The sequence below is a fragment of the Dermacentor andersoni genome, chromosome 5, assembly GCF_023375885.2.
Source record: "Dermacentor andersoni chromosome 5, qqDerAnde1_hic_scaffold, whole genome shotgun sequence".
Lineage (NCBI taxonomy): Eukaryota > Metazoa > Arthropoda > Arachnida > Ixodida > Ixodidae > Dermacentor > Dermacentor andersoni.
The window spans coordinates 183,953,115-183,979,625 of NC_092818.1; the positions used below are offsets into that span (position 1 = coordinate 183,953,115).

General features: G+C 45.3%; 1 protein-coding gene and 1 long non-coding RNA gene across 3 annotated transcripts in view; one reads left to right on the forward strand and one right to left on the reverse strand.

The window, feature by feature from the left end:
- LOC140218634 (uncharacterized) overlaps positions 1–11,415 on the reverse strand; it is a 36,318-nt gene extending 24,903 nt beyond the window's left edge. Inside the window, exon 1 of one of the 2 annotated variants that reach the window (XR_011894851.1) lies at positions 9,651–11,415. This is a non-coding gene — a long non-coding RNA (uncharacterized lncRNA). Of the gene's footprint in view, positions 1–9,431; positions 9,521–9,650 lie in introns of those variants that run through there. The other variant, XR_011894852.1, reaches the window with a different exon arrangement.
- On the forward strand, positions 317–5,913 carry LOC126531713 (uncharacterized). The gene is made up of 2 exons (XM_050179397.3): positions 317–2,246; positions 5,351–5,913. The coding sequence occupies exons 1-2, from the start codon at positions 2,189–2,191 to the stop codon at positions 5,863–5,865; spliced, it is 573 nt and encodes a 190-aa protein (XP_050035354.2). The 5' UTR covers positions 317–2,188; the 3' UTR covers positions 5,866–5,913.
- Positions 11,416–26,511: the final 15,096 nt, after the last annotated feature.

A 26,511-nucleotide genomic window follows, 5' to 3' on the forward strand; every position in this document is an offset into this window, starting at 1 on the left:
CAAGTTTTGTTCTGGTTGTATCACGTGTTGCAAAAAATGTTTGTGTGGCTGCTCGCGCAATGTTTTAACTGCATTCCTTTATTGATTCGGCGTGTTTCCACAAGCGTTTTAGCCTGCGAAGGTGTTGTTCACTGTTGGGCTAGTTGGTTGAAACTGTGCTGAAAAGATTATTGAGCGCGAAATCAACATAACGGCCGAGGTAGAAACTATCTCTATCTATTTTGTTGGAAAATGTTGTTGGAACTTGGAAATGAGCGCTTGTCCTTTATGTTTGTCCTTACATTGATTTTCATTTTCATTTGGTGCTCATTAATCTTTTCAGTACCAAAAGATCTTGAGAAAGCACAAAGGGACAAAAGAAAAGAAAAAGACAAATCATTACGTTGGTTGTCCATTATCAGGGCCGTATGGCAGTTGTCCATCAGCCACCGACGGTGACAATGTGTGAAACTTGCCAGCGCTGATGAGCTTAGGTGAACGTACTATTGGGAGCAATATGAGCGGGAACAGAGGAGTGTGTGCCAGATTGCGTCGAACCCTGCTATGGGCGATACCGGGCGTCCGTCGTCGGAAACGGTCGCTGTTCTAATAAATGTTGGCACTCTCACCGTGCGTCTCTTTACACAAAGTGCGGAACTTCGCAGCGCCAGCGCACATTGATAAAGCTGTTTGATATTGCGTTTACTGATAACTTTGTGCATCGAAGCGTGGTCAATAGCAGCACTCTTTTGAAGCGTAAACATACGAGAGCTACTTCCCTGGGAAGTCTGTCCGACTATCTGGAACGCATGACACTATGCGCTCCGTAAGATATACATTAGGTCGTATGGGGGTATATCTGCGAACACCTTACGCTACACGCAGGAACGGGCGCCTAAGAGCTGCGCTCTCTCAAAAAAAAAAAGAAAGATGAAGAAAGCATGTCTGAAAGAAAATGACTCGCTGTAAGTTACTGTGCACGTAACCGTCTTATCGGCTATCCGCCGCCAGTGAAATGCCGTAAGCTGCCGTTTTCGACAAACCCAGGGGCGGTGGGAGTGCCAACAGTTAGCGGAAGAGCGTCCCCCCTTTCCCCTCTGCTTTCGACAGTGCCATCTGCGCATCGCTCTAACTCGGTTTCGGGGCTATTTGCCACGCGTTCGCGTGTTCCCGCTCATATTGCTCACGATAGTACTTTATAGTACTAGCTTCACAAGAGGGATGTACTATTGCTGCAAGAACAGCGACAACACAGAGCACAAGAAAAACGGTAGCTGCGCCAATAGCCGCAATGCAGTGATCTAGTGCAGGGAAACGAGAAACTACGATACTGCATAGTGATAGCTCAGTCGCCTTACTACCGCCCTCCACGCGCGCTCCCTCCTCTCTCTCTCTCACTCACACATACACACATAAACACACAGACGCACGCACGCACGCACGCACACGCGCCTTACTCATTTCTTCTCTTTCCCAAAACAACAAATAAATAAACGTGCGTAAAGATGCCCTCCTTACACAGCATGAGGACCGTTCAACCACAGGCAGTAATTACCTGGACATTAATCTCTCCTAATCATGGTATTAGGCCCTGCGACAGATGCACGAAGGCACACTGAGAGGTCTAAGGCCGAGATATTGCAGGAGTAGTAGCAGGATGACCAAAAGCAATGCCGGAGTAAACAGTCGCATGCCTGGCCAGCATGAATGCAATTAATGTGGCTTGCTTGCAAACGTCTATTTCTCTTACGCAAGAAAAAAGAAAAAGAGAACGCTCACTGGATTGCCAGACAAGGTGGTGGTGCTGGGAACCCCGCGAAAAATAATCGCTTCGTTCACGCAACGCCAGTGGGCACACGGCGAAATACATCCGGCGATTGCGAAGCAGGTGTGCACTATCGCCCAAGAAAAAAAACTGAGGAAAAAGTAAAAAAAGAAAGGAAATAATGGAACGAGAAGAAAACGTGAGAACAGCTAGCCAGGTGGAAGTAGAAGCCGAGAAAAGGTCACTGACCCCTCCCATGCCTTCTCTAATCTGGGTTGAAAGCGACGCAAGAATAAACAAAAAGAAGCAAGTGGGTCCCTGTTCAGAAGCGGGAACGGGCCTCGCCATTTCGGGACTTGGCCGAACGATGCAAAGCGGCTGCAGCCACATGTGAAAGGCCCTGCAGTGCTTGAAAACCGACTGTGGACGCTCGCTATTTCCAAGATGAGGACTCCCTGGGTGTGGTGGATTTCCAGTCTGCTGATTTCCTGCTCGGTATTAGGTGAGTAAAATGCTTCAAGTTGCGTCATTACCACCTTTTGCGTGGTATGTCATAAGAAATTTTACTTTCGTGCAACTTTGCTAGTTATTATATCGTAGCCCGTAGAATTAGAGCAACGTAACGGGGAGAAAGGAAAAGAAACCGCACTGCAAAGTATAGCGGTTACGACGGAGTGAGGTGAGAGTACTCAATTTCACACGAATAGAAGGCAGCGATACGAACGTTAGAAATACTTCTCACATTTCTCGCACTCGCAACTAAAAATAGTACGTCCCATATGAACAAAAGATACAGGCATGCGATATCTGTTTTGACGCAACATTAAGTCTTATACACTTATGTCGCAAAATATGACCCGATTGTTACAGGGAATGCGTCAGAGATCTCAATCTATTTACTACCGAACGAGCGGAGTGACGTTTTTGCGTGCAGTGGCCATAGCGTACCGCTGGCGTTCGCGAACAGAACATGATGTCTCGCATATTGGAAGCATAAAATAACCAGTGATATTTCCGGGAACATCCATAAAGACAGCATATGTTCTTCTGCCTTTCGCAAGTTTTTTTTTTACGCGTAAGCTTAAGGATTCATCTTCGAGTACTAAACTTCTCGATTATTTAATGTATGAAACACAAACTTGATTATTATGGCTTCGTATGGGTTCCTTTTACTAATGGTAATATCAGTAAACTAGAAGCTATACAAAGAAATGAACTGGAGTACGGTAGGTAACATGATCTTGGCTTCTAGCGCGAAGTGAACACGGACACAGAAAGGAGCAGACAGGACAAGGTCGTCCTTTCTGTGTCCGTGTTCACTTCGCGCTAGAAGCCAAGATCATGTTACCGTACCAACTCGCCCAGCTGTCTACCCTTTTGCATTACGGTAGGTAGCTGGGCGAGTCGGTACATCTTCATAACTATTACACATAGCCCACACTAAAAGGCACGGACGAAGTCTCGTGCGTGTTTTTTTAGTGCGCGCTGTGTGTAATAGTTATCCAAAGAAAGTCTGTAAGCTTTATTTATTCTACATACAAGCTTTTAGACCGAACAAGTGAGCTCATGACAGTCAACAATATCGAAAAACTTGAAATACGACGGACGAAGGACCATCTAAACTTTCTTTATTCACTTCTAAATGATAAGCACGCCCTTGACCTCAGAATTTATTTATATCCTCTATCCACGAGGCATACAACACATCATCGAGCCTATTCTCTAAATCCGTATTTTGCTAAAACTAACACGTTTAATTGGATAGGATAAATTTTATTTAAGGTCCTGCAGGACGCACGTCAGCGCGCAGAAGACGTTGAAGTTTTTATTTTTTTCCACGTACGCTATCTGACTGGAACCGCCTAACTGAGCGTTACGAAGTCTATGTTATTTAGATTTTTTATTTATTCTGTCCCGTACAATGCATTGCATTAGTGTTATATATTCAGTTTTGTTGTTTTATGATTGTGTTGCAATTGTGTTTTCAATTGTTTTATAATTCTGTTTAATTTACGCTGTCCACAATTGGGCTTTATACTTATCTGCCTTTTGTTAAGCATGCCTGTTTTATAAATAAAATAAATAAAGAAATAATAAAGAAGAATTCCCACAAATGATACGCGATTTGCCACAATCATACGTCGACAACCTGTAGTTGTAATGTATAAAGCAGCTGCGCAGAAGGCGTCTCAGATCGAAAACAGCTGCTCCGAAAAACGTGCAGAAGGAGACTCCTATGACTACACCACTTTCGTAGCTTCCGCGGCTGTGCGCACTAACTGTGAAACGGAGCAAAAGAAGCTTTAAGGCATGTGAGTAATTAGGTTGACGCAAGACAGGATGCACTGCAGATCTCTCGCAAAGGCTTCCCTCTTGCAGCACAGTCAAAACAGGTTGACAATAATGGCAAATATAGTTTATCATGGCGATTGAGAATTTGGTTGTCGGAAAAATAGAAAACAATGAGAGCAGCTGGCATTTGTGATATTTGCCGGCAAACATATCTATGCAGAAAAAAATAGACTGGTGACTACCTGGGGAGAACTTCCAACGTAGTTTAGGTCTGGCCAACACAAAATGCCGGCAAGTCTATTCTACACCGCAGTACGCCCATACAGCAACTGCAGTTGAAATATGCAACAAGGGTTATGTGCCATAATCGATAACTATGTAGAATGTACTTTGGTTTAGGGTGATGGAGCGGCCACTGTGATGCCGTAGCCAAGAATGCTTAAGAAATGCTCTCCATGTACTTGTAGCTCAAATACGAACATTAAAGAAAACTAAACTAGGGAATACTGCCGTTTGTCAGCTCTTTCAGCGTTTGTCTTCAAGAGAAAACGACTTACAAGGAAATAGAAATAAAGACCAAAGACCCCTCTGTCAACTTATACCGCACAAGACCCACATGAATGACGACGTCAGAGATTTGGAGCGATTTTGAGTATTTAGTCAATTTCTTTTGTAGAACCGATCTCCAAAAATTGACACGTCGGATTTGTTTTCTTCGCCATCAACTTCTCTCACGTCTAGCAATTACTTGATTTCCGCTGTTAGCTGCCGCAGATAGTGCCTCCGCTGCAGACGATTCGGGAATGTCAAAGGCGGCACGGTCCCTACACTTCTGCCTCTGAGAGCGCACGCGGTCTCAGTCAGAAAAGCTAACCAGTTTGCTGTTTAAATTAAGGTGGCTAAATTTTATTTTTCTTCGACCATGTTGGTTCGTATTTCATATATGGCATTGCTGCATTTGATGATTCATCTTAAACTTCTGGTAACATGGCAGGGAAGTGTCTCGGTCATGCTAAAGAACACGTTATGCTGGAGATCGAGCTTAAATACATCGTGTAACGTAAGAAAGATGTGTATCGGTCACATTACTACGAAGTGCTTACACGACTATTTCGCCGCTTTTTTAACTTCGTAGTGTGCAAGACTGCCGTGTGGAACCCGAAACCTTGACATTATTCAAGCTTCTTATGGTCGGTGTTAGTCTTCATCATTCATCATGTCCTGTCGCGACTCGATGGAATTCAGTTATCATATACTCCCACCTTCGCCCTTCTAACGTCAATACCGCTCTGCGCATGCGCAAACCACGCGCAGCCGGAGCCGCACCGGCCTCTCAGGAGTGGCGTCTGCGGTATGCGGCGCTGACCACGAGGGACCCGGAGTCGTGCCGGCTGGAGCCCGAGCGGGGCCTGTGCTACGCGGCCTTCACTCTCTACTACTTCGACGCCGCGGCGGGCACGTGCGAGGAATTCCTGTACGGAGGCTGCGGTGGCAACGCCAACCGATTCGGCTCACTAGAGGAGTGCCTGGCCACGTGTGCCAGAGCGGCTGCTCCTGCCGCTGCCGGCAAGGCGCAAAAGGCGGCACAGGCAGCGAACCACCGATCAGGAGGCGACGCTGCTTCGCCCAGCGCCGCCTCGCATGCAAATGGTGCCGCGGGCCTCGAGGCACAAGCGACGAGATCGCGGACGACGCCGACACAGTCCACGCCGGAGGAAGAAAACCGACGAGTGGGGCCTGCCTCGATGCACGAGGCGGCAACTTTTATTTCCTCGGATTTGTTCGGGCCACTCGACGGGGACCAAGTGTGGGATGCTGCGCGGCTGTAGCTTCGCTTGGGTGACACGAAAAAAAAGAAGTCGCACTCGACTAAATTTGCTCGGTGTCTGTGCTTTGAATTTCAGCGTCGGTTCAGTTTACCTTCGTGTTCATGAGAATGGGGCGGTGTGGGAGATTTAAGCAGCTTTTGCGAGCAGCTTGACGCGCTTGCACAGCCGTGCGCGGGAAACGGAGCAATAAACGTCGCGTGTTGTGCACTGGGACAAAAGATTGGGGAAAATATAACTTGTCCAACCTTCGCAATGCGCCACGCTTGCTACAAGCCTAAACAGCAACCTCAGTCAAATCGATGGTGGAGGTGGGACATCTAGCGTAAAAACTTCATAGAAATATAGAAGTCGGCGTTACACGTAGTCGTAAAAGCGAAAAAAGAAGTGAAAATGAAACTGGTTTATAAGTGCAGGAAACTGGTCACACTTTCTACGCAATTTCTTAAGCATTGCTGAAACAATTCAAGTTGCTTATTTACAAGTTGTTATGTCCACTACATATTTACGAACTTACTGTACGCGAATACTTCGCAGTAGAATCACGTCGCAATGCCATGTGTATAGACAACGATGGCGATCTGTTTTCGAACAACTGTAGATACGCGTCTAATGCCACTAACGCACATGCAGGCTCAAAGGCTTGTGGGAGGCAGAATCTGAAGAAAGAAAGGTTTCCTGAAGCAGGACACGAAACCGGCATTTCAAGTGCGCTGCGAGGTCTGTATGTAGGCGACCAACATCGTGTTATGCTGTTTTAACGGCTTCAAGCTAAAACACGGCTGACATTCGGCTTTCTGGCGATACCCACTTGAATTAAAATATTTAACCTCGTGTAACTAAGTGAGCACTTAATCGTAGAATTCTGGATCTCAAATAGGAAGTTTCGTTGATAAGCGCAAATCGTGCCGGTTCGCTGTAATCGTGAGCCACAGATATGTGCATCAACGTTCATGGCGATGACAACTGTTGGAACGACTGTTGGAACGGCGCACAATCACTGTGGCTTTTCCATTTTTTTCCGCTGTAATCGACATCGTAAGTACAAATGTCGGTGATAGGTGATAGGTGAAGTAGTTAGGTGATTTGCAAATGCCTACGTAAAAAAAAAAAAAAAAGAACAGGACGTGGATTCTGTTTACCTGAAGAGTTCTGCATTTTGTATATAATAAGCTGAGAACACTAATGATGGCTTTATCGCATGCAACTGGTATTAACTGTCAAGAAAAGTATTTTTGCATATGTATATAGTCCGACGGTGTAATGTTATGGATATACGAAGAACTATAAACTACGTTTACTCTACGGATATTTGTATTATAGGAACACTGGAAAGCAGCACAAACGGTCCACAATTGCAAGCATGACGCCCTATCACTGTAAAAGTTATGTGATAGCACGTTCACGTATTCTTCTAAGTTTGGAGTTGACTGTACTAGAATAGCTTTATGTAAATTACAAAGCGATACGCACGAAATAGCTATAAGTAGTTTTGTCCAGTAGCCACACGAGTTCATTTGTGGCCTGCACGATCAGCTTACGAAAACAAGTCGGGTCCATAAATGCAATGGGGGCGCACTATCGCTAAAAGCTCTAAGTTGCGTGACGTGCAGCTGTTGCTGCACCCCCTCTACTACATATTCGAATAGGTTTATGGATTCGACGTTTCGTTGGCATTAACAAATTCACGTCTGTTCTTGTACCGCTGGCGTGCACTCGTATCAGCGGCGAGATCAACGGTTCATGCATTGTGCGAAAACATGCGCGCATGACTCTATGGATCTCTGTAATATAGACGACGTGCGCAAAAACAAACTGCAGTGACAGATTTCTTGTCACGGTCAGTGCGGTGGGGCCGGGGTGGATCTATTTACATATGTGTTGCTACGAGAAAGCAGTGTCAAAGCTAACCAACCCCACATACTTAAATTTGCCAAATTTTCACTAAATGTAAAATGTAAAAAATGAGCAGTCACTTCTCGTTAAGGTAGTGGCCTCGCTTAAAACATAGCAGGCAGCCACTGATACCCGTACTTGTCCGGTGGAAATACCTTCATACTTCAGGGTGGTTTCTGCTGTACTTCGCCGGAGGACTCCCTAGAAGAGAGCGCTGTCACATTTTTTCTTTCTTTTTCTATTTATCTGCTTCCTACTGCACTGACTGATTCCAGGGAATAGCTGATGGTTTCTTCTGGAGTGATTCGCATTAGAGACGTCAAAACACGTACGCATCGCTCGTATCCACATATGGCCTTAAGCGCAGAGTAGTGCAAGATGTTCGCGGTCGTGCATGGCATAATGAGCGCGCCGCGAGGGTTGTAGATGTGCTCGAGCGAAACACGAATGCAGACAAGAGCTGCGATTTGAGACAGCCACAGTCCAGAAATTCATGCACTGGTTCAAGCAACGTAACGCTCTCCGCTGCCTGTATACACGGCTGCTCACGTCGAAAATATAAGTGCAGTCCGTGCACTGTTTCCAGACAACGCTTCGCGATCAGACTGCTCGTTTGAACGAGATAGCCCATACTGGAAGACATAGAGCTAAGCTCCGGGCCCATTACTGTCCATATATCGGGGGCTGGCTTCCCCTTTCACTTATATCCGCCGGGGTGGCTTAGTGGTTGTAGCATACTGCCACTGAGCATGAGGTCGCAGGTTCGATTACCGTTCGGCGGCACCGCGTTTCCACTTGGGTGGAATGTGAAAACGCCCGTTTCCATTGAATTAGATTCATTGTTAAAAACTTCATTTTAATCAACAACACCCGGGAGTCTATCCCTAGGTCGTCATAGATGACCCTTGTGCTACTTGGGATGCTAATCTCAATTTCTCAACTTTGTAAAAAACAAAACAAAAACCAACATTGCCTGCCAGTGCGTAGAGCACGGAAATCGGCGGTTTACCTCCATCGCTAATGGACCACGGCCACAACCCTTTCAGAAGCAAGTTTTCCGTTCGTCGTTCAAGAAGCCGAGCACAACGAATATGCGCTTGTAGACACAAACACACACGCGTGCCCTTTGTATGTTCTCCTCTGACAAACTAAAACCCACACGAGCCGTATTCAATTAGAGCGCGTATTTGTGTCGTACTTTCGTTACTGGGTGTGTGTTATTAGTGGAATTCACGCTCACAAACTTAGTTTCGTGCCTACAACTCCTACAGTGTGCCTACAACTCCCACGACACTATTTCGCCCTATCGAATAATCACGCGGACGATGTGCTCACATTCGTTTCTGTTGCTGTTATAATTCATATATGCGCATTTATTGATCATACGTCACATTACTTTTGTTGCAACTCAATATTTGTTTTATTTACTTAGCCTGTTTTTATGCTTAGTTGTGTATGTTAAGTATCGCTACCCTGTTTTATTCATGGTTATGTCCCCCACCCTATGTAAATGTCTTTCTGGTTTTTACGATACTTGAATAAATAAATAAATAAATAAATAAATAAATAAATAAATAAATAAATAAATATGATAGAAAACGGCTTAAAGAAACTAAGTCGAATATTTAAGGCATTGGCATTTTTGTGGGGTACGAGCTACGCGCTTTACTTACAAGAACGGAGCGAGCCCACTAGGGCCACAACCGTAGATACGGTGCCGCCGGATACGCTGCACAGACTGATTTACTTGCCTGCGAGCTCCAGTGCAATGTGGAGTTCCACGAACTTCAAGGTTACACACTTTCTCGATGGCACAAGAATAACACAGACCAGTGCTCGCGATCAATTGCTCAACTAAGCAACCACGAGGCTGAAACACAATGCGCACGTACCGAAATAGAGTCAGCCAGCTCGCGTTCGTCGTATCGAAAAGACTGAAGGAGAAAGCACTTCATGAAAAAGCTGAGTGGCTCACCACTCGTCACTGTAGTCCTCGGCCTGTCACGCTTGTCGTCTGCAATCTTTATCCGTTCGCTGCTTTGTGTTGCCTTTTTCGCCGTGCTTAAAGCGTCCTCATAGCAAGGACGGCAGCCGCCTCTCTTTTTGTGCTTGTTGCTACTGTTGCGTTCTCGGCACGTGGCCCTTTCTGTCTCGCTCGTCATCTATACTTATTCGGCCTCTCTGTGACAGCAGGGGTTAGCACGTCGCTTCTTTCCGTCGAATGGTCTCAGAAAGCGGCATGCCGAAGTCTGTGCCACACCTACAGCGGGTTTCAAGCGCCATCGCCAGGCGGCCAGATTGAAATTGAAATTGATTTATTCAGTATAGATTACAGGTTATAAAAAAGAATAATATACAGAAGGAGGTGCCATAGTCAAAGACTGTATCGGGACCACCTGTTATTTATAAATACGCGTTTTCTAAAGCAACGAGGAGAACTACATTAAAATCATATATAAGGAAACATGGAAGAAAGTAAGTACTGGAGAATGCAAAACAAGATAAGGAGTTACAATAAATCTAATGAATGAAATTATACACTTGCAAGGAGCAAATTCAGCAAAGCTAAATGAACTAAACGAAATGACAGTAACGGACAAAAAATTTTACCCGAACATGCAATACAAACAACATCAAGAAAAAAAAGAATTTCAAAATATATATGACCATAAATGCAACAATAGAAAAAAAATCGGAATATACATGACCATTAATAAAAACGAAAGGTATCAGAACAGCGGAATACTTGAAGTAGTAAGTGTGAGAAAAAAAGAGAAAGAAAAATAAGAAAAGAAAGTTAATGTTAAATATTTTCCGTTAGAAGAAAATTCTTCAGAGGCTTTTTTTAAATATGGATGATGAACGCGAAGTTTTGACGCAAAGTGGTAAGGAATTCCAAAATGAAAAAGCTGAAAAATGAACTGATTGTTTGCCATAGTTGGTGCGCACCTGAGGTAAAATGAGATTAATGTATAAAGCAAATCTAGTGACATTAGCGTTTATCACGCATGTTTTAGCAATTACACATGCAGGAACTTGATTATTCAGTAACTTAAAGATAAGTATACTCAAATTATACAACACAGTTTCTTTGACAGACAGAATGTTATTAGAGTGTAGCAATGGGAGAGCGCTAGTATTATAGGGACGAGAGGTGACTATTCTAATTGCTTGGTTTTGCAAAGTTTGAAGTGAACTGAGGTGAGTATTATATGTATTTCCCCAACATATTAACGAGTAGTTAATGTGTGAGTGTATAAAAGAGTAATATAGCGAGGCAAGTGTAGAATTGGCGGGCTCTAATCAGTAACCGAACGCCGTAAGCAACTTTCTGTTTAATATTCGAGACATTATCATGTCTCGAATATTAGTATAGTATTCGATACACCAAGGGCTCACTTTTTGTCGCCCCCTACGTCACAACATTATGTTGGACCCCACGTAGACTGTCTGCATGCGTTATGAATGTGGTGTACTACTCGAGTTAGAATTAGCGTGTCGAAAAATTAAAGATAACAATAAATGCCAAGGTATTTAGAAAGAATCGTCTGCCCTAGAGAGCACGTTAAGGGGAAAAAAAAGGAATACGAGCAGAAGGCATTGTGACAACACGATACGACTCAGTTTCTCCTCGAAAATCTGCAGCCTCTAGTTTTCCGAACTGGTGTCTACAACATGGGAAGCAGCAAGCAAAAGCGATGAGGCACGGCGGTAAGGCGAAGGCGAGAGACGCCGGGACGAGAGAGAAGCTTGAGTCATGTCCTGGGAAGGCGAGGGAAAGCAACCACAAGAGGTTGTGTACGATTCAAGAACGTAGGAATCTAACCTAGGTGTCCTGTCTCGCTCAAAGGTAGCGTAGACTCGTCTTTCATCCTGCAGACGCCCGATAACGAAGGAATCAAACTTAGGTGCGCTGTCTCGCTCAAAGGTATATAGCGTAGCCGCGCCTTTCTTCTTTGCGGACGCCGGCGGTAGTAGCGAGGATATATGGCAGAGAATACCGCAGTATAGAAGCAAACAAGGCGCGACGAGCGCCACGAAGAGTAGTAATGCTGCGAAGGAGTATTCGCTGCCATAAAAGCCAGGTGGTCGCAGTAAGCTTCTGCAGGTGGTAAGTGAATGGTTGAGGTAGGCCGGGAGGCAACGTCCGAATAACTGGGCGTACGAAATGGTCCAGTGGACTTGTCAAGTGCGGCGCTTGTCATCGACACCAGTTTCTCCTCGATGATGTCACGCAGTCCAGAAGGAACGGGTTGAACGGTTGCAAGCATCGCCGGTACAGAAATATGTCCCTGAAGTTTCTCCCTAATAAGGGCACGCACCAGCGCTCGCAACTCAGCGTCACCGTTCAAACGAGTGTCGTAAGAGGCACGTGGAAGGCGAATGCACTGGAGCGTGTCAAGACGTTGGCATGCTTTGATAATATCACGAACGCTGTTTGAGTTCTGAATGACGAGAGCATTGAAGCCGGTTCAGTTGATGCCCTTCAGTATATGGTGAATACGGTCAGCTTCCGCCATATTACTTTGTGCGCGGTGGCAGAGAGCGGGGCGTCCTCAATGTAAAAGGTATAGGACGCGTCAAATTTTAGTATGCGCGTTGCCAGCTTCTGTTTCGCGACTTGGATGCGTTCAGAGGACACGCGAACGATCTGGCGCAATTGCTGGGTGATTCTCGACTAGTCTGAAAAGTCCTTTTCGTGGTTAAATAACCAAGTATCGGCAAGTTCAGTAAGGCAATAAGCGACGTACCGTAGCTTGTACGTGTCGTCGAAATGGTTGACGTCGCTTGCCCTGTTGTAGTGCTCGAGCCAATCATCCACGTCGTCTCCGCGTAGTCCGGCAAATACAGGAGAGTCTACTGTCGCCAATCTCTCCGATGTTGTGCCAGTATGTCTCGTCACTGTTTCGCTTTTCTCGTCCTTCACGCATGGTATGCCTGCAGGAGGCCACTCTGATGCTATGAAGGCCACCTTAATTTCAAATCTCGATTCGGCCCAGCCCAATCCTCTCCTCACCATTTTAATAAAGCATAAAAATTAGTTTTGACGTTTCTTCGCGAGCCTTGGGTCAGAGCTCTGTTACCGCTCGTGGAATTAAAACAGATGGCTCTTGCATCATTTGCCGTCACCCGTACGGTGTGTCATTTTGGGAACGAAAAGTTATAGGACAATAAGGGAACGACATGCTCACACGCACTACATCTGCAGGCTTGGAGTTACGCCTGACACCGGCAAAAGATGCCGAGAGCAAGTGGGGCTATACTAATCCACGTACAACCCAATTAGGAAGGCCCACTAAGCTTCTACAAAAACACTCCCTCACCACAACAGGAATTGGCCTCCCTGGTGCAGTATTCAGCCACTACCTCCCAAATGATTCCTTCAATAAACTCATGGCCCTCAATCCCCAGCAGCTGCGGAGCCCCTGACCAAAGCGGCGGTGGCAAGACCTGTAACGCAGCAGAGGGTGCTAAGTATCTCTGGGTCCGGACCGACTGCCAATGGAAACTGACACTGTCAACCTTTATTTGTCAAACTCTGTCGAGTGAGGCTAGCTTAGCAGGACTCTTTGAGCAACTATCAGAAATTGTTTGGGATATCATCGGCCTTAGTGAGATTCGAACTGGTAAGGCTTATACATTGCTGAATAACGGCCATGTCCTCTGCTATAGATGTCTGCCAGATAAGAAGCAATACAGGGTAGGATTCCTAATCCATAAGGATATAGTGGGCAACATTGACGAATTCTACATCATTAACGAGAGGGTAGCTGTAGTCGCAATCAAATTTATTAAGATGGATAGATTAAATGTTGTGCAATCCTGCGCTCCAACATCCAGTCACAATGATGAGGAAGTAGATCAGTTTTACGAAGATGTTGAATTAGCGACGAGAAAAGTGCGAACTCAGTATACTGTAGTAATGGGAAACTTCAATGCAAAAGTGGGGAAAAAGCAGGCTGGTGAACAAGTCATTGGCAATACCACGTCGATTCTAGGAACGCTAGAGGAGAGATGCTGGTAGAATTCGCAGAAAGGAATAAACTTCGAATAATGAACACCTTTTTCAGGAAGCGTAGCAACAGAAAGTGGACCTGGAAAAGCCCTAATGGTGAAACAAGAAATGAAATTGACTTCATACTTTCTTCTTACCCCAGCATAGCGCAGGATGTAGAAGTGATAGGTAGGTTAAAGTGCAGTGATCATAGATTAGTGAGGGCTAGGATTCACCTCAATTTGAAGAGAGAAAGAGCAAGATTGGTCAAGAAGAAGCAGGTCAATCTAGAGGCAGTAAGGGTAAAAGCAGACAAATTCAGCCAACTACTTGCAAACAAATATGCAGCCTTAGAACAGAGAGATGAAGATGACATAGATATAATGAATGAAACCGTAACTAGGCTGGCTTCAGAGGCAGCAATTGAAGTGAGAGGCAAGGCACCAAGGCCAACAGTAGGCAAGCTCTCCGAAGTAGCAAAGGACCTAATAAGGAAACGACAAAGACTGAAAGAGTCCAACTCAAGAGATAAGATAGAATTCGCAGAACTGTCAAAACTGATCAACAAGGCGAAAATAAGTGATATTCGAAACTATAACGCGAGAACGACTGAAGAAGCTATAAAAAATGGGCGCAGCCTGGAATCAGTGAGAAAGAAACTTGGCATAGGACAAACCAACATGTATGCGCTCAAAGATAAACCGGGTAATATCATCAGCAATCTCGAAGATGTGGCAAAAGAAGCGGTAGAATTTTATACTGACCTGTACAGTACCCAGAGGAGTCAGGATACCTCCATTAGAGACAGTAATGAACAGGATACAGAAACGCCTCCTATAACTAGCGATAATGTCAGAAGGGCCTTGCAACACATGAAACGAGGAAGAGCGGCAGGAGGTGAGGAGATAACAGTAGATTTAATCAAAGATGGAGCAGACATAATACTTAGAAAACTGGCGGCTCCAAGTGTATTGACTGCAAGGTTCCCAGAAAACTGGAAGAATTCTAACATTATACTAAACCACAAAAAGGGAGACGTTAAAGAATCGAAAAAATTAAGGCCGATTAGCTTTTACCCCAGTATTATATAAAATATTTACCAAAATAATCCCTCATAGAAAAAGGGCAACACTGGACTTTAGCCAACCAAGGAAACAGGCTGGCTTCAGGAAGGGTCTCTCGTATTACAACCGCATTACAATGGATGTAATATAATAGGCGAAGGAAAACATAAAACTACGCGCTAATAATTTTATTTTTGCGGTTACCGCCTTATTTTAGTAACAGGGAAAGTCTTAAGTACGAATTATTTGCAGCCTCGTGGAGGAACAGTGGTTGGCAGTTATGAGGGCGTGGGCGGGGCTTCACTGCATACTTAAGTTGCATCCAACGATAATAGGGTTTTTTGAATTCGCTCTGGAGGTATTATAGAGAAATATATATTTGCGGAACAATCACAGTTCTTTTGGATCCCTCGTTTTCTGCTCTACCAAGCTAAGTACAACAACTGACTCGTATTGTTATTTGGCAAGTTGCGTAACGATGCGTGGCCACCAGTCACGTACAACCGCGTATAGAGCGCAGGACGCTGTGGTTCTAGACGTACTGCGCCCACTACGAAAGGTTAGAAAAACACCCGCATAAGTACATCAACGAAGTGGCTTCGTCAGGCGGCTCGACCGGTAACTGTAGAAGCGTCATTCAAAACACACGGAATTGTTCTCCACTTCCGGCGGCATTTTCTCTATTTCCTTTTCAAATAGAAAGATGTTGAGCCATAAATATTTTCATGAACAACGGTTAAATTTGTTAATTTTGCTTTTCCTTCCTTGCAGGCTGTTGCCTTGGCTCTCTCCCTTAGTAGATCGCTTAATTTCTCAACTTCTTGCGACTCTTGTTTCCATTGGCAATATTGCACGAAAAGTGCTGTACAAATAGGGAAAGACCAGACGAGGTAACCTATCACAGTCATATTGCTTACGGGCTGAAGGGTTATTGCAGGGGTTCATAATGGACGCCTCGCATTATTTTATTTTCCACCTTATCTAACCCATATCGCGGGTATATCGTTCCAAGGATCTGCCAGCGTCTCGGTGAGCCGTCACTCCAGGAAATTATGAAGCGATAGGAAAAGTTAGACGCAACTGGCGTCTCCTCCGGCCGCAACTCGTTCCACGAGCATACGGACCAGCTGACCACAAACCGAATCTATTTCCTGGTGCCTGGATTAATCCAAACAAAGAAAATTGATCTAAAGAAGCAACAGCCATGCGCGTGACCATTGAATAGATGGTTACAACTGAACGCATCCAGAGTTAATCGCGCGGGCACCGACTCGATTAGAAAAACTGGCCTTCACGCCCCAGGAGATACCGAAAACTACCATTCAAAAGGAGTAAAAAAGGCGGCAAAATGTTGACCGCCGAATATCTGTCGTCTCAACATTGATTTGGCGGCACTTTAGGAATGGTTGTGAGGAGTGGTGGCGTGAGCTGGCAGGGGGGGCCCGGCTCCCCTCCCCCCCTCCAGGCCGGACCACCCTCGAGTACGTGCCTGCATGCCTGATAGCCTTTTCTAGTTTAACGTGGTGCCTTTTGGACTGCGCAATGCGCCAGCTATGTCTGAACGTATGATAGATACAGTGTTCCGCAGCTTAAAATGGAAGGCATGCCTTTGGTACTTGGACGACATTGTCATTTTTTCGTCGACTTTCTCTACCTACACCGTCTTAACGAAGTTCTTACGTGTCTAGCAACGGCCGGTTTCCAACTGAATACTAAAAAGTGTCCATTTGGCCGGAAGCCGAAGCAATAAAGTATTGGGCCACGTCGTCAGTAAGCATGACATTCAGCCTGCTCTCGATGAGATCGCTTCAGTGTTGCGATTTCCGCCACCAACCACACTTAAAGGCGTCCGCAGCTTTCTTGCACTAGCGTCCTATTTCCACTGTCATGTCCGTGACTTGGCCACCATCACCACTCCTCTGCACAAACTTCTGACTTTGAGCATGTCTTTTGTGTGGTGGTATGACTGTGAAGCCGCCTTCCAGACCTTCAAGCGACGTTTCACGTTAGGGCCAGTGCGACGTCATTTCGATGCAACCGGCTCTACTATTCTACACAATGATGCAAGTGGGCATAGAATTAGCTCTGTCCTGCTGCAGGGGGATCAGAAGTCTGAGGAGCAAGTCGTGGCTTATGCAAGTTGCACTGTTTCTTTTTCTGCCGAGCGCAACTATACCATCACAAAACAGGAATGCCTCGGCATCGCGTGGTCAGTGGAAAAATTTCGACCCTATCTTTATGACCGCCATTTCGCAATTGTGACCGACCACCATGCTCACCGTTTGTTGTTGTCCCTGAAAAAGTTCGGACGCCTCGGCCGTTGGGTGCTGTGCTTGCAGGAACATGACTTCACTCTCACGTATAGGTAGGGCCAACAACATCAAGGTGCCGCTGTTTGTCGAGCTGCCTGCTGTCTACCAACGCCCATGCGTCACCTTCGGTCTTCACGCCAGCATCTAGCCAAACGTCCGAGCACACGCCCAGCAGCCGGGTACCCAGTCGGTGGCCTCAGTTGACTTTCTTCCGTCTACTGACCTCGCCTCGCTCCAACGCACTGATCCATACTGCGGTACGCCAATCGACCGACTCACTGAATTAGAACAACCCGGCAACAGTCGCTTAAGACGACAACTTTAATGTTTTCAACTTTAAGGTAACGCATTATTTCGATTAATTTACCATCCTACCGGCAACCGATGGGTTACAGTCATACCTCGCTCACTTCGACTCCAAGCTTTAGAAGCATTTCACGACGACGTGATGGCTAGCCACTTGGGCTTTCACAATACTTATGAACGCATCAAGATGGGCTTGTTGCTGGCCTGGGCTTCCCACATCTCTCACCAAATACATTAGCTGCTGCGCGTCATGCCAACACAGAAAATGCTTGGCATCTCTTCCAGCGCGCCCTCTTCTGCCTCTACGATGCCCGTCTACCCCCTTCAAACTTGTGGGCATAGACTTATACGGACCCTTCCCACTCAGGCCCGCTGGTCACCGCTGGATCGTTACTTCAGTGGCCCATCTAACGAGCTGTGCTGATACAGCAGCTCTTCGCTCTGGTACCGCTTCCAAAGTCGCCGAGTTTTTCGTGCGCAGTATCATTTTGAGCCACGGCGCATCTCGTGCCCTCGTGAGTGACCGTGGCAAGAAGTTCCTTTCTCATGTGCTTCGTGAAGTCCTCCAGGCCTTCGGCATCGCCCATAAGATCACATCAGCGCACCATCCACAAACAAACGGTCTTACAGAGCGTTTCCACCGAACTCTGTGCGACATGATGTCTATAGATGTTCGATCCGATCGCACAAACTGGGACACCATTCTCCCCTTCGTGACGTTCGCTTATAATACGGCCGTCCAACGCAAAGCTAATTACAGTCCCTTCTTCCTCGTGTACGGTCGCGCCGCAGCTTACGTCTGGGACACCACATTCCTTTCAGCAATTGCTGCTCCATCCGTGTCCCTTTCGGAAGCATTTGCTGCTGGCATCGCCCGCTGCTGTGAAATCGCCTGTGCCAACACGGCTACCATTCAGGACACAACGAAAGTTCGCTATGATGCGACGTGTCGTGTTGCTTTGTTCCGTCCAGGCGAGAAATTTCTTTTGTGGACACTGGGGCTCTGTGAAAAATTTCTTCATAGATATCTCGACCCATACACAGTTTTGCAAATAACTTCAGCCGTTAACTATTGCGTCACTCCTGTCAATTCAGCTACTGACCGCCGCCACCGCACTACAGAGATCGTTCACGTCTCTCGTCTGGAACCATACATTCGCCGTACCTACCTACTCTTTATAGATTGGGGTCTTGCTGACTGCTTTCGTGAAGGGCAGGGGGGGGGAGGTTGGGTGAGTTAATGTGAGCGTTATATATATGGCTAACGTATATATCTTTATGAATATCGTCGTTGTCATTTGTACATACGACTCATCATCATCTTTTGGCTCATGTGGTGCTTCGGCTCAGTTTTGTGCGGCTGCTCTGAAATAGAAGAACCACCTCGCTCGACGTGTCCCAAGATGTATTTTTTACTTATAAGTTGCCTGTAGATTAATAAATATGGTTAGTTTTCACGTGTTGTCCTGAACACCTACAGGTGATCAGGGATCCGCTTTTACTGGTTTAGTATGGTATTTAAAAATAGTCTGATGAGACTTTTTGTGCGACATCCAGTAGCTTTTCCAATGAACGTTGAATGCTATAAAGGTGTAGAAGAACGTCAATCAAGAAACTTAAACGAAGCAATATACATAAAAAGGTGGCTATGAATTTAAACAGAACTAAAAAATTACGTTGGCACTATAAACACTAATATTTATCACTGCGCGTTGCTGAAATGTCAGTTACATTGACGTATTACATAGGCTGGTAGTCTGGAGAAGAACAACGGGAGGCCTCTACGGTAGCCAAAGCTAAAGTTGTAAATGCTCTAAATAGACATAAAAAGAAAAAGGAACAGGATACACGAGGGGTTGTAAACTGGCAATATAACTGAATAAGACTGGCCTGGCTCGATATACGTATAGGAAGCTGGCGATGTTTCGATGATTGTACTCATCCTTATTCAATTTTTCAATTCAAGTTTAAAATAAATATAAGAAATGGTACATAGTTGTGAACATACAAAAGTTGCGCATATAGTTGTGCATACACATATTGTTCTTGGTCTGTTACTTTCGCGCAGTATTTGCCGACGCCTTACGTGGTTTTGCTTATGACGGTGACGATGCGCGGTGGGGTTAACAGGGGATGAGTAAGAAATTGCGCGCGCAATGCCTTCCAAGACGATACACTCGTCAAGAAATGACAAAATTCTGCCTCACCAAACCATTTTTATTTTTCTCTCTGCCCCATTTCGTTCCTCTTCTTTCACGTCCCTAAGTCGGGTAACGAACAGAGAACTCATTTGACTTGTATCCTTGCCAGTACCTCTCTCTCTCTCTCTCATTCTCTCTCTGTGAAGACAGACTCTTTCCATGTGACTCCGTATCTGAAATGTTGTGGGTGTTTCGTTTGGGAGACCGTGGTTAAGTGGCGCAAGTCTTAAATAAAACTAAAATAAAATTATAATAAAAAAGACCTGATCTCGTGCCGCTAAGTATAACGGGAGTTAAATGAGATGAAGTAGGTTGGATAACTAGATAAAAATAATTGAAACGTGTATAGTGAAGAAAATAAGGAAAGTGTGCGATTCGGCAAGACTACCAGCGCGGGAGCGGGCAAAATCATCAACAACATATATTTGACCTAAGAAAAAAAAAAAAAAAGCTAAAAAAGAGAGAAGGTGTTTTTAATGCGAATGGGAGTAAGACAAAAGTCCAAAGCAAAGAAACATAACTATGGCTAAGGAGAGTAATTGGGATAATGTAGAAAACTTCCCGATTGAATGGACCTCCGCCTTCTACCCCTCCGCCCTCCCTGAAAAGAGACAGGAAAAATAAACAAAAATAAGTGGTAGAAGTTGAGTCGTGAGAAGACGATATCTGTTAGCGCATACTGCTGTTTAAGTTCTCTTGACTCGCACGACTAAGGGCCTACTTCAGAAGAAGGAGGCACGGGGTTTCGACTAAAAGTTGTATGGAACATAGTGATATTTTCTGTTGGATTATCGTGCACTCTCTTGCACTTACCTTGTATATACCAGTACGCAATGTACGTTGACCCAAATTCGTTCTTTGTAAGCGAATCTATTTTTCGAGCCCAATGATTTTCTTGTAGTGGAGATAGCAGCAGGCTAGTATTATTGAGAGGGGGTTCTTTACTCATAATTTTGTTCCTTTATTTTTTGCTTACTTTATCAACCCGACTTTTAGTTAGATTCATGAACTATGTTACTAACAAGATAAGGTACCTATACATGACAAGATTTTACCAAACCTTTTAGTAAGCAATATGACGATATTTAATAGGTGCATACTTGTGCAGCGTATATCTTCCTAATGTTTAAAAGAACTGCAACGAAAACAAGCTCCTTCCAAGCAGCCTTATCAACACTGGGCTCGCAATTTAAATACACAACACATACAAAACATTCCTTTGTGTTGAGCGTCGACCATGTATATTGCAATGCCATCATCGTCATCGCTGTCCTACAAGAAAGCCACATTTACGAGGAACTTTTTACGTTGTTGAACTTAGTTGCACGAACACGCTTGTTATGGGCGCTCAGTCGTTCCTATTAGAAGGGGACTAAGCCTACATTGTCATGTGTACTCTCCGCTGACTCTAAAAATTCGCGTAAAAGGAACATATTTCGTCACGGGCCAGTAAGCTATCGAAATCCGGCTCTCTGTGACAGTACTCGACATTTATTTATTTATTTATTTATTTATATTCGTAATGCCTAAAAGGTCCCAGAAACGGAACATTGGATCCGGACAGTGGTAATGCATCGGAAGCGTAAATAAAATAAAATTTCGTCATTAGTTGGGTTTGGTTCAACAGTCTGACAACGGCGATACAGGCTGTACCATTTGCCCGAAAGCGCATTGATTTGACAGAAAGAGAACATGCGTTCACCTTACTCTCAAAACTGACAAAACAGCTTTAACTGGTCACATTAAAGGTAGCATCAGAACATATCAAATCCTATATTTCGTGATCGAGATGAAACCTGAAAGTTACTGTCAAGCAAGATGGACTATACTCTTGCTACTTACGAGCACCATCAACGATTGCGGCCGTCTTGTTTGATGTGTCCCCCCCGCTCCCTTTCTTTTTGTCGTGTATTTAGCGCACTGCCCTGTTTATACTGTCGGAACGAACAAACTAGCCCCAAATCAAGATTTCTTAGCTAGGAAGAAGTCGGTGGAAAGAAGCGTTAGCCGAAGTCACAGTCTGGTGTGTCTAGATGCATGCGCCCACGACCTGCCCTTCCCACCCTTCTCCTTTGCCTCTCCAGGTCAGTGAGCATGCATTGCAGTTGGTCCCCTTAGTAACTCAGGGGACCAATTGCAATGCTCACTGACCTGGAGAGGCAAAACAGGAGGGTGGGTCTAAAAATTAATCTGTAGAAAACTGAAGTAATGTTTAACAGCAGTTTACGATAGGTAGCGAGGCACTGGAAGTGGTAAGGGAATACATCTTCTTAGGACAGGTAGTGACTGCAGATCCGCATCATGAGACCGGAATAATCAGAAGAATAAGAATGGGCTGGGGTGCGTTTGGCAGGCATTCTCAGATCATGAACAGCAGGTTGCCATTATCCCTCAAGAGAAAAGTGTATAACAGCTGTCTCTTATTAGTACTCACGTACTCAGTACTCACGTACTCAAAAAAAAAAGAAAAAGAAAACCGTGTGTTGAGAAAATTGCACAAACAGGCCTGGAGTGCGGCCTGATCCCGGTGACCAGAACCGGTAACGCACTCTCTCACCAGAGCAGGATCGGCCACCCTGGTGCAGTACTTGGCCACAACCTCCTATATGAATACAACAATCAAACCCCGGCCCTCAGTCCCCAGCAGCCGCGAAGCAACTGACCACGGGGGCGGTCAGATCTGTGACGCTGCAGAGGGTGCTAAGAATACCTGGCTCCGGACAGGCCGCCATTGGAATCTGAACCTGGCAACGTTTAACGTTAGAACGCTATCTAGTGAGGCGAGTCTAGCAGTATTATTGGAGGAATTAGAGGGTAGTAAATGGGATATAATAGGGCTCAGTGAGGTTAGGAGGACAAAAGAAGCATATACAGTGCTAAAAAGCGGGCATGTACTGTGCTACCGGGGCTTAGCGGAGAGACGAGAACTAGGAGTCGGATTCCTGATTAATAAGGAAATAGCTGGTAACATACAGGAATTCTATAGCATTAACGAGAGGGTGGCATGTCTTGTTGTGAAACTTAATAAGAGGTACAAAATGAAGGTTGTACAGGTCTACGCTCCTACATCTAGTCATGATGACCAGGAAGTCGAAAGCTTTTATGAAGACGTAGAATCGGCGATGGGTAAAGTCAAAACAAAATACACTATACTGATGGGCGACTTCAATGCCAGGGTAGGCAAGAAGCAGGCTGGAGACAAGTCAGTGGGGGAATATGGCATAGGCTCTAGGAATAGCAGAGGAGAATTATTAGTAGAGTTTGCAGAACAGAATAATATGCGTATAATGAATACCTTTTTCCGCAAGCGGGTTAGCCGAAAGTGGACGTGGAGGAGCCCGAATGGTGAGACTAGAAATGAAATCGACTTCATACTCTGCGCGAACCCTGGCATCATTCAAGATGTAGACGTGCTCGGCAAGGTACGCTGCAGTGACCACAGGATGGTAAGAACTCGAATTAGCCTAGACTTGAGGAGGGAACGAAAGAAACTGGTACACAAGAAGCCAATCAATGAGTTAGCGGTAAGAGGGAAACTAGAGGAATTCCGGATCAAACTACAGAACAGGTATTCGGCTTTAACTCAGGAAGAGGACCTTAGTGTTGAAGCAATGAACGACAATCTCATGGGCATCATTAAGGAGTGCGCAATAGAAGTCGGTGGTAACGCCGTTAGACAGGAAACCAGTAAGCTATCGCAGGAGACGAAAGATCTGATCAAGAAACGCCAATGTATGAAAGCCTCTAATCCTACAGCTAGAATAGAACTGGCAGAACTTTCTAAGTTAATCAACAAGCGTAAGACAGCGGACATCAGGAACTATAATATGGATAGAATTGAACAGGCTCTCAGGAACGGAGGAAGCCTAAAAACAGTGAAGAAGAAACTAGGAATAGGCAAGAATCAGATGTGTGCGTTAAGAGACAAAGCCGGCAATATCGTTACTAATATGGACGAGATAGTTCAAGTGGCTGAGGAGTTCTATAGAGATTTATACAGTACCAGTGGCACCCACGACGATAGTGGAAGAGAGAATAGCCTAGAGAAATTCGAAATCCCACAAGTAACGCCGGAAGAAGTAAAGAAAGCCTTGGGAGCTATGCAAAGGGGGAAGGCAGCTGGGGAGGATCAGGTAACAGCAGATTTGTTGAAAGATGGTGGTCAGATTGTTCTAGAGAAACTGGCCACCCTGTATACGCAATGCCTCATAACCTCGAGCGTACCGGAATCTTGGAAGAACGCTAACATAATCCTAATCCATAAGAAAGGGGACGCCAATGACTTGAAAAATTATAGACCGATCAGCTTACTGCCCGTTGCCTACAAAGTATTTACTAAGGTAATCGCAAATAGAATCAGGAACACCTTAGACTTCTGTCAACCAAAGGACCAGGCAGGATTCCGTAAAGGCTACTCAACAATAGACCATATTCACACTATCAATCAAGTGATAGAGAAATGTGCAGAATATAACCAACCCTTATATATAGCTTTCATTGATTACGAGAAAGCGTTTGATTCAGTCGAAACCTCAGCAGTCATGGAGGCATTACGGAATCAGGGTGTAGATGAGCCATATGTAAAAATACTGGAAGATATCTATAGCGGCTCCACAGCCACCGTAGTCCTCCACAAATAAAGCAACAAAATCCCTATAAAGAAAGGCGTCAGACAGGGAGATACGATATCTCCAATGCTATTCACAGCATGTTTACAGGAGGTATTCAGAGGCCTGGAGTGGGAAGAATTGGGGATAAAAGTTGATGGAGAATACCTTAGCAACTTGCGATTCGCTGATGATATTGCCTTGCTTAGTAACTCAGGAGACCAATTGCAATGCATGCTCACTGACCTGGAGAGGCAGAGCAGAAGGGTGGGTCTGAAAATTAATCTGCAGAAAACTAAAGTACTGTTTAACAGTCTCGGAAGAGAACAGCAGTTTACGATAGGTAGCGAAACACTGGAAGTGGTAAGGGCATACATCTACTTAGGGCAGGTAGTGACCACGGATCCGGATCATGAGACTGAAATAACCAGAAGAATAAGAATGGGTTGGGGTGCGTTTGGCAGGCATTCTCAAATCATGAACAGTAGGTTGCCACTATCCCTCAAAAGGAAAGTGTACAACAGCTGTGTGTTACCAGTACTCACATATGGGGCAGAAACCTGGAGGCTTACGAAAAGGGTTCTGCTGAAATTGAGAACGACGCAACGAGCTATGGAAAGAAGAATGATGGGTGTAACGTTAAGGGATAAGAAAAGAGCAGATTGGGTGAGGCAACAAACGCGGGTAAACGACATCTTAGTTGAAATCAAGAAAAAGAAATGGGCATGGGCCGGACATGTAATGAGGAGGGAAGATAACCGATGGTCACTAAGAGCTACGGACTGGATTCCAAGAGAAGGGAAGCGTAGCAGGGGGCGGCAGAGAGTTAGGTGGGCAGATGACATTAAGACGTTTGCAGGGACAACATGGCCACAATTAGTACATGACCGGGGTAGTTGGAGAAGTATGGGAGAGGCCTTTGCCCTGCAGTGGGCGTAACTAGGCTGATGATGATGATGATGATGATGATGATGACGGGGCAGAAACCTGGAGGCTTACGAAAAGGGTTCTACTTAAATTGAGGACGACGCAACGAGCTATAGAAAGAAGAATGATAGATGTAACGTTAAGGGATAAGAAAAGAGCAGATTGGGTGAGGGAACAAACGCGAGTTAATGACATCTTAGTTGAAATCAAGAAAAAGAAATAGGCATGGGCAGGACATGTAACGAGTAGGGAAGATAACCGATGGTCATTAAGGGTCACGAACTGGATTCTAAGGGAAGGGAGGCGTAGCAGGGGACGGTAGAAAGTTAGGTGGACGGATGAGATTAAGAAGTTTGCAGGGACAACATGGCCACAATTAGTACATGACTGCGGTAGTTGGAGAAGTATGGGGAGGCCTTTGCCTTGCAGTGGGCGTAACAAGGCTGATGATGATGATGATGCCCACGACTTCCCGCGTCTCACAACCGCAGAGTAACACCATCTCTGTTTTCAAGCCACAGAAGACCCCGCCATTATCTCGGAGGACACGAACATCGGGACTCTTTCCATCGTGCAGTGGTGTGAAAATACCTTAGCGAAAATGTTGGTCCTGAAACTTTCTTTAGTTTAATTAGATTATTTGGTGATGCAGCGTTCTCGCGTGATCGCACAACACATGAAATCCCGCAAAAAGGCGGAAGGCACTTGTACATATAATGCATTGCTAAGCATTCCTTCCAAAACATCGATACAGACGCCATAGCTACCTACTTTACCAGCCACAAAGCCATTCACACATTTATCCAGAGATGAGGCAGCTGAAACAGACAGTATAGATAGGCTAGATGTATGAGGAACACTGTTACATCTCTGCATGTACCCAGAGGCGTATTCTAAGAAAGAGTAGTGCGAATGCTAATGTCAAGGTCAGCGAAACCTTCTCGTTATCCATGGGTCCGCCAAGGCATATGACTTGGGTTGGTATATCATGCACGTTAGGGGTGGGCATAAAATTGAATTTGCTTAGCGCGGTCACTGGCCCGGGGATGTGGAATTTGTCTCTCTTTCTCTTCTTTTACAAAACAAACTTGCCGGGGAAGTCGCACCATATGCCTGATGTCGCCGCAGTTTGCTGACAAGGAAAGTTGCGACGTTGCCGATGTAGAAGTAAAAACAACTGGATTATACGAGCGTCGTTGCCAACAAAAGTGCGGGAAAAGAAACACCAGCAAAAGTGCGCAGTCGACGAGGCTTTGGCGGACAGCAATGTGTGCGGCCGCTTGTTTACGACGTCCATCATGAAGAGTCGACGTTTCAGGTTTGGCCGGATTGGAGGGGGAA